The following is an 11,955-nucleotide window of genomic DNA, read 5'->3' as shown; positions in this document are numbered from 1 at the left end:
ACCGGGACTGGTAGATAATGATACCTCATTGTGGGACAGTGCAGCTAAGAAGACCAAATTAGAAGTGATGGTGCTCGGGATGCGAGGCTGGTCAGTTTGTGGATCGGGTTGGGCCGTGCCAGTCGGCGCCTGTGACCTGATGTAATGCTAACACTGCAGCCCAGCCAGCCACAAGAACAAAAAGTCTATTTTTTACCCCAACAATGCAGGGGAGGGTCCCTCTCTATACTGTCAATGACTACAATAAGAGTGAGTGGCATTTATCCCAATCAAAACCTTTCACATATACATGCACAACTGGACGCTTTTAACTGCACTCAAGTGCCAGTGATTCACGATACACGTATGAATGCGTGCCTGTGCGTAATGGCGTGTGCCCCCCCATTGCGTACGTGGGTGCGGCATCCTGACGCCTGGATGATGATTAGGATGATGATGTGCACGATGACAGATAAAGCACAAGTGCATTCCAGCAATCTAATGTATAACAATGTAATACATAAGTGTGTAACGGTAATGCCACGTGTGTTTCGTGTTGGCTGGTCGCAACGAGGCACCGTTATGATTTGTGGTCGTCACGACATTTCTGCAGCCAATTGTGCGTCTAATGTCACATTCTTTCATTTAGTTTTGCAGAGAAGTCAGTGGCAGACGCACACAAAGAAACCGGTGTCCATCCGACTGAGCGTCAGCCGACCCAGAAACGCCTAAACCCCTTCCCTCCCTCCCTCCCTCATCCACCTGCTCCTCCTCCTCCTAGCCCGGCCTCCAGCACAATAAACACCAGCAAAGCGTCCCCGTCATGAGCGCAAAAAGACTAACAATGTTGTGTTCCAGAGACGCGAGGAAGCAAACAATCCCAACCCTTGGAGGTTGGGGCAAGCTCCGCAGCTACAGGGCGTGCAGCCCGGTCCGGTAGCCGCCCTCACGTACCTGACGTCCGGGTCTGCAGCTCCGCTCGGCTCCTCAGTTTGACTTGCAAGGGAGGCACCCACTCCCACCACACAACGCGCCAGATGACGCTTTCAAGGCGGCTAGCTGGTCCAGCATGCAGACGTGCGGTACTATCACTGCAATTGACGCGCTTCAGGATCGGTTCCGGTTGCTGCTTTCGGAATAAAAGCATGGCTCGAGGCCGTATGGCTAAACGCGAACTACAGCATCCATATATTAATTCTTGTCGTAGTCTTCACAAACGTTGATTGCAATAAGTGGTGACAAAATTACACATGTTTTCCAAATCGTAAACCATGTATGGCTCACAATGCTTTTACTTTACTCATCGCGTCGTTTCCGGTTCTGCGTTCCTTGTTAACGGGGAGGCTTTATTCGGATTTCAACATCCCGTCCAATCGGCCTCTGCTCGGTCGCCTGAGCAACCAATTAGTGGTGACAGGGGGCGTGGCCAGCCCTGGAAGGCCGTACCAATGTGAAGCAGAGGGTGGCGACAGAAGACAATATTTAAGACGTCATCTCAGCCTCATTGTGATCCATCACATCTTTGAAACACTATGTCATGGTCACTTGAGGTTACTTTAATACTTGAATCTACCAACTTTGACATTAAATAGGTTGAGGAATAAAAAAATGAGTGGATAAAAGTGGAAATAGTGGAGATTACAAAGCACTGCAGCGCCATCATCTGAAGCGGGCCAACACCCTTTCTGATCCAGAAGGTGTACATCTAGCACCGGCTAGAATTGTCACTGTGACTGCTGGTTTCATTTAAAATGACGGTAATGACAAATTATTTGTTTTACTTAGTTGTGACAGTCGAGTTGATACCCTGGAGTTGTTACATTAAATAAAGGAAAACTACACCATTTTTTGGAATTTTGCCCATCGTCTGCAATCCTTATGTTAAACATATTTCTTTCCCTTTTCTGGGCGTTCTAACAAGAGTAAAGTGTGAGCCAGCGAACAACGCACGTCATGGGAGGTACCTATTTTGACGCTAAAGGCCCATCAAAAACCGGCAACAGTGTTGCATTAACATAACTGGCCTGTATATTAACCAAGCTACTGCGATATTGTTATTGTAGCAGCTAACACGAAGAACTATTTTTCCTGCGTAGTGACACAACACCTTGCTAGTCGCTATTGTCTCGGCATCACTCACGACACCGTAAGCCACTTCAATGACACAGACGGAAGGGTGGATACTACTGGCTCTCAATTTTGCTACAAAGACTCAACAAGATGCCTGTTTGATGAGAGAAAACAGACAAGGCAGAACGTTCTTTTGCACAAAAACAATACATTTATTCAAGTGTTCTCCAGCACAAGTACATACGGAGTCTTCTTTATCTTCTCTCGGGACACTAAACATAAGTCGTGTACGTGTGTAGTAGGAGGATGACTGCTACATTTGCTGTAAAAACTCTTCTTCAATCAAAAGAAACCATAAAAAACACACATTTGGCCATAAACAGTAATGGTGGTAAGGGAGTCATGGACCAGTGGATATGAAGTAAACTTGCAGATGAAAAAAAACAAACAATATAATAAAACACATGTAGAACTTGAGTGCGTGGAATGTCGGAATGAGAAGCAAGGCGTATTAGCATACGTTACGCTACAGTGACAATTTTCCCACAGATATGCACCGACTACAGCGATCGTCTAGTCTAAAAACAATATAGCAAACCTTTTTATTTGTATTTTTTCAAGTACAAAGTTAAAATGCCTTTTTTTTTTTGTTTCTGCTCATAGAGTTGATTCATTTCCATAACGACAAGGAACAGTTCTCGTATGCCAATCAGTCTCTCACACTCATAGATGCTGTCAAATGTGTAGCACCGACAGGAAATTAAAAACCCCAAACATTTCTTGGGTTTGGAGTGAAAGAAAACGCAAAAGACAGCAGCCCGTGAAGGGCTGTGCACGCCGACAGGAAATGCGGGTTCACACGTGGGGATTTTCCTCAATCTCACAAAGAGCACGTCTAGTTGGATTACATATTAGCCAGCAATGACATTTGTACATTTCCATTCAAACACAAGAGTGGAAACTTTACAGCAGGGGTCACCAAGGTTTGTCCTTGTGAGAGCTACTTTTACAAAATGAAAATGGGCAAGAGCTACTCATTTTTCTAACATTTATTTTCAGAGCTTATTTTAAAGCCAAACAAAGTGAATATGCTTGTTTTACCAGAACATGAACAAAATGCTGGTGTCCACAACTCACATGTTGTATTTCACAATGCATTTCTTTCTACTGTTCGTTCATTATTAACTGAACACCTGAATGAAAAGCAGGCTTGCGGGCACCTCATGTGGTCGTGGGGGCTACCTGGTGCCCACGGGCACGTTGGTGACCCCTGCTTTACACCATTTACACGGGAGGGTTGATGACGGCTGAAAGTGAAGGCGATAAGGTCACTTAAGAACTTAGGACTACATTAGAAAGTACAAACACGTTTAAGTACATGGTCAGTTGCTCTACTCAAAACAAACTCAGCTAAATCCTCCATGTGTGTTTTTGACTTACAATCAAGAGAATTCAGTCGGCTGAATGTGGTCCTCATCCTTAAAGGGAAGCTTCGGTGCTTGGCTTGAAGCAGGGGTGTCCAAACGTTACCCAGCGAGGCCAACATAGAGAAACACGACAGGATGCAGCTTTGCCACTTGATATTTTGTGAGATGCGCTAAGAAGTGATTTATATTTCAAGAATAAACTGCATCTCAGCTTTGTCTTAAAAAGCCTATTATTCATATCAACTTCACTCTTTCATCTTTTTTTCTCCCATTTTTGCTGTTTTTTTAATTTTCCAAATATTACAACTTTCTTCTTAAATGATTTTCATACATTTTCTTTTTGTAATATCAGGACTTTATTCTCATCATGTTACAACTTTTTCTCCAACCTCATTTTCCAAAAATTAGGACTACCATATGTGTAGTATTTTCTTTTGTTTAGTTTAGCTGTTTTTTTATATTTCAACTTTGTTACGAAAATGTCCTCATAATATTTTGACTTTATTCTCATAAAATGACAGCTGTTTTTTCCATTTCTGCTCATTTTTCCCCCAACTATTTCAACTTTCTTTTAGTGCATGTTCGTCCTGTAATTATGACTTTATTCCCATAATATTGTAGCTTTTTCTGCAACCTAATTTTCCAAAAATGACAAATGTATACATCTTTTGTTTCTGACATTACATCTTTTCCTTTAATATTTCAACTTTATGCTAATAAATAGATGTCATTTTTCCTCATAATATTATGGCATTATTCTCGTAAAATTATGACTTTTAGTCGTTAGATGAAAACTTTATTCTCTTAATATTTTGACTTTATTCCTGTAAAATTACTGCAGATTTTTCAATTTTTACAGGTTTTTTTGTCTTGTTTAATTATATTTTTAGAATTTGCTGTGGGCTGCAAATGGCACCCGGGCCACACTTTGGACACCCCTGACTTAAATGATAAGGCGCTGTCCACATTGTAAACATATCATTAAAATCACCTGAAATATAAATAAACAACTAGACGGGGCGCTGCTGTTGTTAGCTCTTTTAGCCGCTGTGAAAATGACCTTTTGTCTCACTCCCATTTCTTCTTTTTGTATGTTGAAGCTCTACTTAGAACCTCCTTAAGATCCAACAGTGAAAAATGTCCATCCTTGACATATTTCAACTGGTTTTACTGTCATTTGAATGCATCTTCTGTCATATAAGGCAAACCTGTCCAAATGCCGAGTATTCCCTTCAAATCCACCATTAAAACGGAGGACATTTCTACAAAAGCAGGTGACGCACCTGGCTAGTAACGTGTACGGTGTTCCCCGAAAGTGACTACACCCATCACATTTCAGCAAAATATTTTCAGACAGTGTGTCTTCTCACGCGTCAGTACCAGAAAGTACACTGTGTAATGTACATGGAACTTAAGAGTAGTCAGTGTACAGCTCGTACAGCAGCATGTATTGGACAGTGGTGTGAAAAAGTGTTGGCCCCCCCTGTGTTTTCTTATTTTTTGCATGTTTGTCAGACTTCAATGTTTCAGATCATCAAACAAATGTAAATATTAGCCAATGACAACACAACTGAACACAAAATACACTTTTTAAATGAAACTTTTTATTATTAAGGGAGAAAAACGATCCAAAGCTACATGGCCCTGTGTGGAAAAAGTGGTCTAGTCCAAGTCCTGACCTGAATCCTATTGAGATGCTGTGGCATGCCCTTCAAAAGGAAAAGCCTCCAATGTGGCTGAATGACAACAATTCTGCTAAATTCCTCCCCAGCACTGGAAGAGACTCATTGCAAGTTATCACAAACGCTTGATTGCAGTTGTTGCTGCTAAGGGGGGCCCAACCACTTATTAGCTTTAGGGGGCCATCACTTTTTCACACAGGGACATGTAGCTTTGGATGTTTTCATCCCTTCAGAATAAAAGGTTTCATTCATTCATTCATTCTTTGAGGGGGGAACGTGACTTCCAACATGTACGGTGATATTGTGAAGAGGAGCACGAAGGCTCCACACTGCAAGACTGGAGGATGGACACGCTAAGAAGTGTGATTTTCTTAAAACTGCATCTCAGCTTTGTGATGTACGTGAAAGTCTATTGTTAGTATTCACTTTTTCTCCTTAAATTACTTTTTTAAAATTTTTTCCAAATATTTCAACACTGACATGTTCTTTTCTGATCATTTAATGACTTTATTCTGAGAATATTTTGACCTTACTGTCATAGTATTTGAACTTCTCTGCAACTTTATTTTTTGTTTTGTTTGGTTTCTCCCAACATGGCATATTTTTCCTTTCATTTTAATTGAATTAACTTTTTTATTTGAATGTTTTCTCCTCATCGTGTTCCGACGTCACTCTCGTAACATCATGACTTTTTTCACTGAAATATTGCGACTTTATTCTCATCCTATTTTATTCATTCTTGTAAAATTACGGCTGTCGTTTTTTTCTTGTTTAATTATATTTTTATAACGTGACACAGGCCAATTAAAAAAAACAGCCCCGTGCTGCCCTTTGGACACCCCTGCTATAGACGTAAAATTGCATGTGCTAAAATGTAGAGTAGTCCATGTACAGCTTGTCTAGCGGTACAGATGTACTATCTGCTGATTAACACAAGTGAGCAGCAAGATAATTCCCTGCAGTAAAGCAGTTGTGGCTTCGGGCTGCACGAGTGCTGTCGCTATTGGGGGGAGCTGCGGTTCACCGGGGAGAAACACAAGCTCCAACATGTACTGTGACACCGTGCTATCCGTCTCTACAGTATTGTGAAGATATCGCAAAATGAGAGGGGCGTACTCACTTTTGGGAAAACTGGTGATGCGGCAAAGCACTTGCTTGGGAGGCGGAGTCTGACAATGAAAAGTTTGACAGGATGGGAGAAGCCACTCTTCCACGTTTGCGCTACCGTGCAGAAAACAACCCGCCAGGCTAGTTCACATCATTAAAAAGTCACAGAAACGGCAAAAATCAAATGAAAAGGCAAGTACAGATTCCAAAAAGTGCTTGATATTGTTGATAAAACAGCACAGAAAGTTGCTATAAAAAGGTAGAAGGACTTTGTGAAGCCGCACCGTGTTGCGTCGAGGAGTTTTGCGCCTGACGTGTAACGCGGCGGGGCGGCGACCCCCGCTGGCGTTTGAATAGTTGTACAGTAAATGTCACACAGGGCGGCCTCAAACGCCGCTAAAGTGTTGTTTTTTTGTCTTTGTTTGAATGACAAGAAACATCACCACCGTCGAGTAGCTTCGTGGTCTGTTTGTGCGAGCCTGAGCGGAGCCGAGAGGTTCGACGAGCACCAGAGGAACGGTAGAAAAGCTGCAAAACGCGCACGAGCACCAAGAGCTCCGTGCGGCGTAAAGTAAGTGGTTTGGCCACGAGGTGGTGGATGTTTGTGGTCATTGCGGAGCACCATGGTGTAGCGACCATTACAGTAGTACCTTTTATTACCTTCACCTGTGTGTAGAAACCGTAAACAAAGAGGTATATGTGATTTGGGATTCTTAAGAGACGCAGCGGCGCTCGCCCGTCCCGCACGTCATCTCCGCGAGGCTCAGTCGCCGGAAGCACGGCAAGAAAACCGAAACGCGCGCACAGTACGTCGACCCCCGCCGCTTCACGCGTCTTTAGCTCTTTTTCTGTCTCAGTGTCTTGAGAAGAAAGCATAGTCTCAAGTATAGCTTGCACAAACAAATCAGAACTTGTGATAACACTGCTAAAAAAATTAAATAAGATTACAATTCAAATACAGGAAATAACATGAACTCTACACCGATGCGTACAAATTATGCTCGTGTATAACTGGAGGCTCACAGCTCAACTTACAGTTGTGGTTCCTAAAAATAAAAAAGGAAGGGTCAGAGTGAGCGCTCTTGCTGCTCAAACACAGGCGAAGTAATCTTTGAGCGGTGCAAAGAGGTGGCGGATGACGGGGACGCTCCACGATCGACCCAGCAGCCTCTGACGGGCCAGTCGGCTCATGTTGGACACGTCCGTGTAGTGGACCGGGAAGCCAAAGACCCTGGGAGGCACACCCAGAAAACGCAGACAACAGCGAGGACATTAGGGGTGGGAATCATGACACCATATCGTCGCCGTATTTTGCCAGCCGTGCCAATAACGTCACCGTTATGGCTACAAAATACGTACTCGGAACGCAAGCGGTCCCGCGCATGCGCGAGGACTACGTGACTTCCTCCTTTAGCTAATTTTTACGACAGCACTTCTGCGACGTCACGTGCTGTGGTAGTTATTATTTTTTCAATGTTTGACCATAAACGGTCAATAACCATACTCAATAACCATACTCCAATAACCATACTCCGTTATTTTATAAGTGATTCTTGTGAAAATACTTGGTTAGCATGGCGATGTTTCTATAGTCTTATGACTGAGGTACGTAAAAACTTACGCAATGCACGTAGCGCAGACGTAAACGTCTTATCCTGTTAGGTGTGACGTACATAAATAAATAGTATAAAACACATAGAATGCAGTTATAATTCAATGTAAACTACCATAAGTAAAATGCAGTGATGGATTCATCGAGAGGATTCAGGTAGAGTTTGTTTTTTTTCTAAACGGGGAAACACCGTCCATCCAAACATATCTTGCTAGCAAATGCTTTTGTGTGTATTTTTTTTCAGTGGCAAAAAAACAACAACTATAATTTGTGGAACAAAGAAAAGAGGGCTTATAAATTGTACACTTGCACCATGGATATGATATAAGAGAAAAAAAAGATTGATTATGTTGTTATTTCTCAAATTTCTATCTAACTTAATAACGTTTTTGGGAGTGGGGGGGGGACGTATATTGCTTGCTGGCGTAAAATAGAAGGACGAATGGCGTAGACTACACATGCCTAACAGGTGACTGCCGAAAAATAGGCCGATCGGATGTAGACGCGCTCTGCACATGCGTAGAACCCAGTTGAACCGACTGCGTTCCGGCTACGTATTGCGCAGTGACAACCGTACAGCGATAGTGCCTTGTGTTTTCATGAAAAACCTCCTTCCTCCTGGGGGCGGGGCAATTATCGTTGCCTAATTTGTACAGCTAGCCATGACGCAAGTCGTGTTTGCGTGCGGATGGCTAAAACTGAGCTTTCTGGTTTGTGTCACAAAGAATATGAAGTTGTGGACTTATGGGTGTTGCAGACCGCATGCATGTGCTATACAGACTCACACCTGACAGCATTGGAAGAATTCCTTTTTTACTTCCTGTTCTGGACAGCACAATCAGCATAGAATACTACAATACTAGTGACCAGTGTAGAATGCTACATATTATCACAACCTCTCTGAATGCGTCTTCTGAATGCTTTATGCAGTCGTCCCGCAAAACGTGCGTATGTTTGGTCTGAATGAAGCATTTTCAAGCATAAAAATGGCCAAATGAAGTAAAATACAAATACAAGGCAGTCAGAAGACACAGTCAAAGAGGTTGTGATGATATGTAGCATTCTACACCGGTCACTAGGTGTCAGTAATGTTACATTGATGAGGCAATAGCCATCGCAGGAAGTACAGCACAGAACAGGAAGTAAAAAACAACAAGGAAGACTCCAAATGATAGCGTGTGAGTCTATGTTATGTCTTATTTTCTGTTATTGTGTCTACTATATTGGGTAGTATGAGTGTACGTGTGTCTATAGGGGTGTTATGTTATGTCTAGAGGGCTCAATCTTAAAAAGTATATTTAGAAAGTGATAAACAGGTTTTCTATGCTCTAACTACTAAAATATTCCACTTCTAAACAAGGAATCCTACTTGGCGGCAGTTAATTTATCACAGTACCAATTAAGCACCATAAACGAGGGATTACTGTACTTCAGCTGTTTTTATGTATGAAAATGCCCAATTTAGGCAAAAAGGTACATAACAATACGTGCATGGCTCAGATCAAGGGTACCCTTTGCTGTCTTCAACTTGACTTGAGTAGTATTTGAAACTGTTGTTCTAACAATGTGTACTATCCCTATCACTCTGACGTTTATAGAGTGAGGAAGCTTACCAAACCATAAATTAAGCCTGTTCATGGTTTTATTTTGCGCTAGCACGGCTATGTTCTAAAAAGTGTCTATATTTGGACATTGAAATGTTACATGTCTACTTTTGTTGTGAAATTAACAATATTTTCTCTGATCATTTTGTCATGATTTCTACTTAGAATTAAAGAATGATGTCTGAAATTGGTTTCTAATGTGTTTTATTCAAATATTCTAATAACTGTTGTGTAATCATTAGTGAAAAGTACATAATCTTCGTGTCCTCCTGCCGATGAAAATTTTGCAGAACATAATTCCATGGAAAAACAAACCCCATGATGATTACAATGGTATATATTCATGGAATAATTACTCAACTCTGCAACTAAAGGGATTTTTTTGTGTATAAAAGAGTAAAATAAGATTATTTGAACAAAAGTCTAACACCGAGTGGACACCGAGTTATGTACTTTACATTTAAGAAAGAGTGAACTTGGGAGGGTTGCTATGGGAAATGGAAGATGTCTCCAGCTCTGGTATGTTGGGTGTGTGTTTTGCAATGTTTGAAGTTTGTGTTGATAACATTACCAAGGTCTATCCACCAGTTTGACATTTTAAATGTAACACTTGGGTACCATTGATCTGAGCCATGCACATACAGGTATGCTTAGGCATGCATATTTTTGGACTTATAATAAACCGTAGTCAACCACCAAACAGCATGCTTTATTCATTCAATACATTTTTGAAAATGCTGCTAAATCGGAAGCGCAACGTGGCGAGGACACGCCATTGTAGGCGGAACGTATGCGTTATGGTGCACAGCCACACCAGCTGTGGCTTCTGATGCGCATGACGTGTTTTCATGTGGCACGTGTGAGGTACGCAGACAGTCCCGTTATAATGTGTTTGTACGCGAGGGCAAACGTATCGCACCAAATCTATTTGTGGCGATCCCAATGTACACGTAGCCGACTGCCACAAATGCACGCATGCATGTGAAGCGCTGCAATGCATGGCAATATCCATGATTTGTCTAGTGGAGGAGTCTTGAGTCCTAAACCGTCCCACTTTTCGGCACCGCTCGATGCTAGCATTTGGCACCAGACACCATCTAAAGCGTAACGTGGGGAGCCGAACTTCAGTGTAGTGGTGTAGCGTGAAGGTGTGGACCGTGCCGTTACCTCTCCATCTCGGTGCACCACAGTATGTCCTCCTTCTCGTTCATGAAGACGGGGAAGTGCTGGTCTTTGCCCTGCTTGACGGAGTTGGACCTGGTGGTGATGGTCCTCACCTTGTCAAACTTCCGCACAGGACACACAAACATTCACGTGAGGCTCGGAAAAAGCCGCGATGATGCGGCGCGTGGCTCACCTTGGCGGTTCTTCCGTGTTCTAAGCAGTCCTGCAGGTCCAACCTGTCGGTGCACATGGCCGTCAGGGGCCTGAGGACAATGAAGAGGAGACAAACGAGGACAAATCAAAAGCCTTCTTGCTGGCCCAGCAACCATCATTTACAGTATATCAAAACCATCACAAGAGAATAAGAAGATGTAGCAGGAGGGATCAATGTTACAAACATCTATTTAGCCAGTATTCAGCTACTCGCAACTAGTGACAAATCGACACACGTGAGCTTTTTGGAAACTTTTGGAGAGTCCAAAACAGTGGAGTCCAAAGTGTGGCCTGGGGGCCATATGCGGCCCGTGGCTGTTTTTTTTCTAAAAAATATCACTTAACAGGAAAAGTGGAAAAAAAACAGCATGGAAAATCGGCAGTCATTTTACAAGAATAAAGACAAAATATTACGAGAAAAAAGTTGTAATCTAACGAGAAAAAAGTTGTAATTTTGCAAGAGCAAAGTCGTACTATAACGCTTCCACTGACTCAAGAAACCCAGCAAAGCGAGCTGGTTTGCTGGACGTTTGAGACAGAGTGGACGCTGCTTCCCTCACCATTCACCCACAGACCTGTTCATGCCAGGCAGGTTACCCCAGAAGTAGCGGGCACGGTGGGCGGCCGACACCTCCTTGGCATCAATCATCACCGGGTTGCACTGGCGACCGGGGGACAGAAAGATCCAGTAAGATGGCAGCTTGTAATTGTAAAGAACCATCACCACCAGGGGGCATCATTCCATCACAGTATGTCAGGTGTGTGACCAAGTCAACTTCTGCTGACCTCTAGAAAGCGAGATATGTCCCTCTTATCACTGACACCCATGGCCACCACGTTCTCGAAGAGCCAGAAGAACGGCCGCTCTTCGCCCGTCTTTGGCCGAGCCTCGTGCAGCAGCCTGTAGAACTCGAAGAACAGGCGCCCCGTGCCCTCTGCGGGACAGAAACGGGCTGTGAAACAACCATGCGGACCCCACTGCAAGCGACCTTCAACCCACCGTAAAGGCCTTTCCTTGCAGGGTTGACTATGGAGAGGTCATTGCACGGACTCCCACCAATAACAAGGTCAAAAGGACCCCACTCTTGAATCTGTGA

The 11,955-nt window shown here is 43.1% G+C and overlaps 1 protein-coding gene across 14 annotated transcripts in view; it reads right to left on the bottom strand.

The window, feature by feature from the left end:
• The window catches only part of LOC129192105 (dihydropyrimidinase-related protein 5-like), a 52,664-nt gene that overhangs the window by 13,644 nt on the left and 27,065 nt on the right, over positions 1–11,955 (bottom strand). For 10 of the 14 annotated variants that reach the window (XM_054795667.1, XM_054795668.1, XM_054795665.1 and 7 more), the window contains 5 exons: positions 11,859–11,949; positions 11,645–11,793; positions 11,434–11,519; positions 10,839–10,908; positions 10,649–10,767 (listed from right to left, as the gene is read on the bottom strand). In XM_054795667.1, the coding sequence (XP_054651642.1) occupies positions 10,649–10,767; positions 10,839–10,908; positions 11,434–11,519; positions 11,645–11,793; positions 11,859–11,949 (515 nt within the window). Of the gene's footprint in view, positions 1–24; positions 648–933; positions 1,082–2,115; positions 7,497–10,648; positions 10,768–10,838; positions 10,909–11,433; positions 11,520–11,644; positions 11,794–11,858; positions 11,950–11,955 lie in introns of those variants that run through there. The other 4 variants (XM_054795674.1, XM_054795675.1, XM_054795677.1 and 1 more) reach the window with 4 other exon arrangements.

Source organism: Dunckerocampus dactyliophorus, chromosome 13 (assembly GCF_027744805.1).
Source record: "Dunckerocampus dactyliophorus isolate RoL2022-P2 chromosome 13, RoL_Ddac_1.1, whole genome shotgun sequence".
NCBI classification, from domain to species: domain Eukaryota; kingdom Metazoa; phylum Chordata; class Actinopteri; order Syngnathiformes; family Syngnathidae; genus Dunckerocampus; species Dunckerocampus dactyliophorus.
The sequence above is the reverse complement of the archived record's forward strand: the minus strand, read 5'-3'. Positions and strand labels throughout refer to the sequence as shown.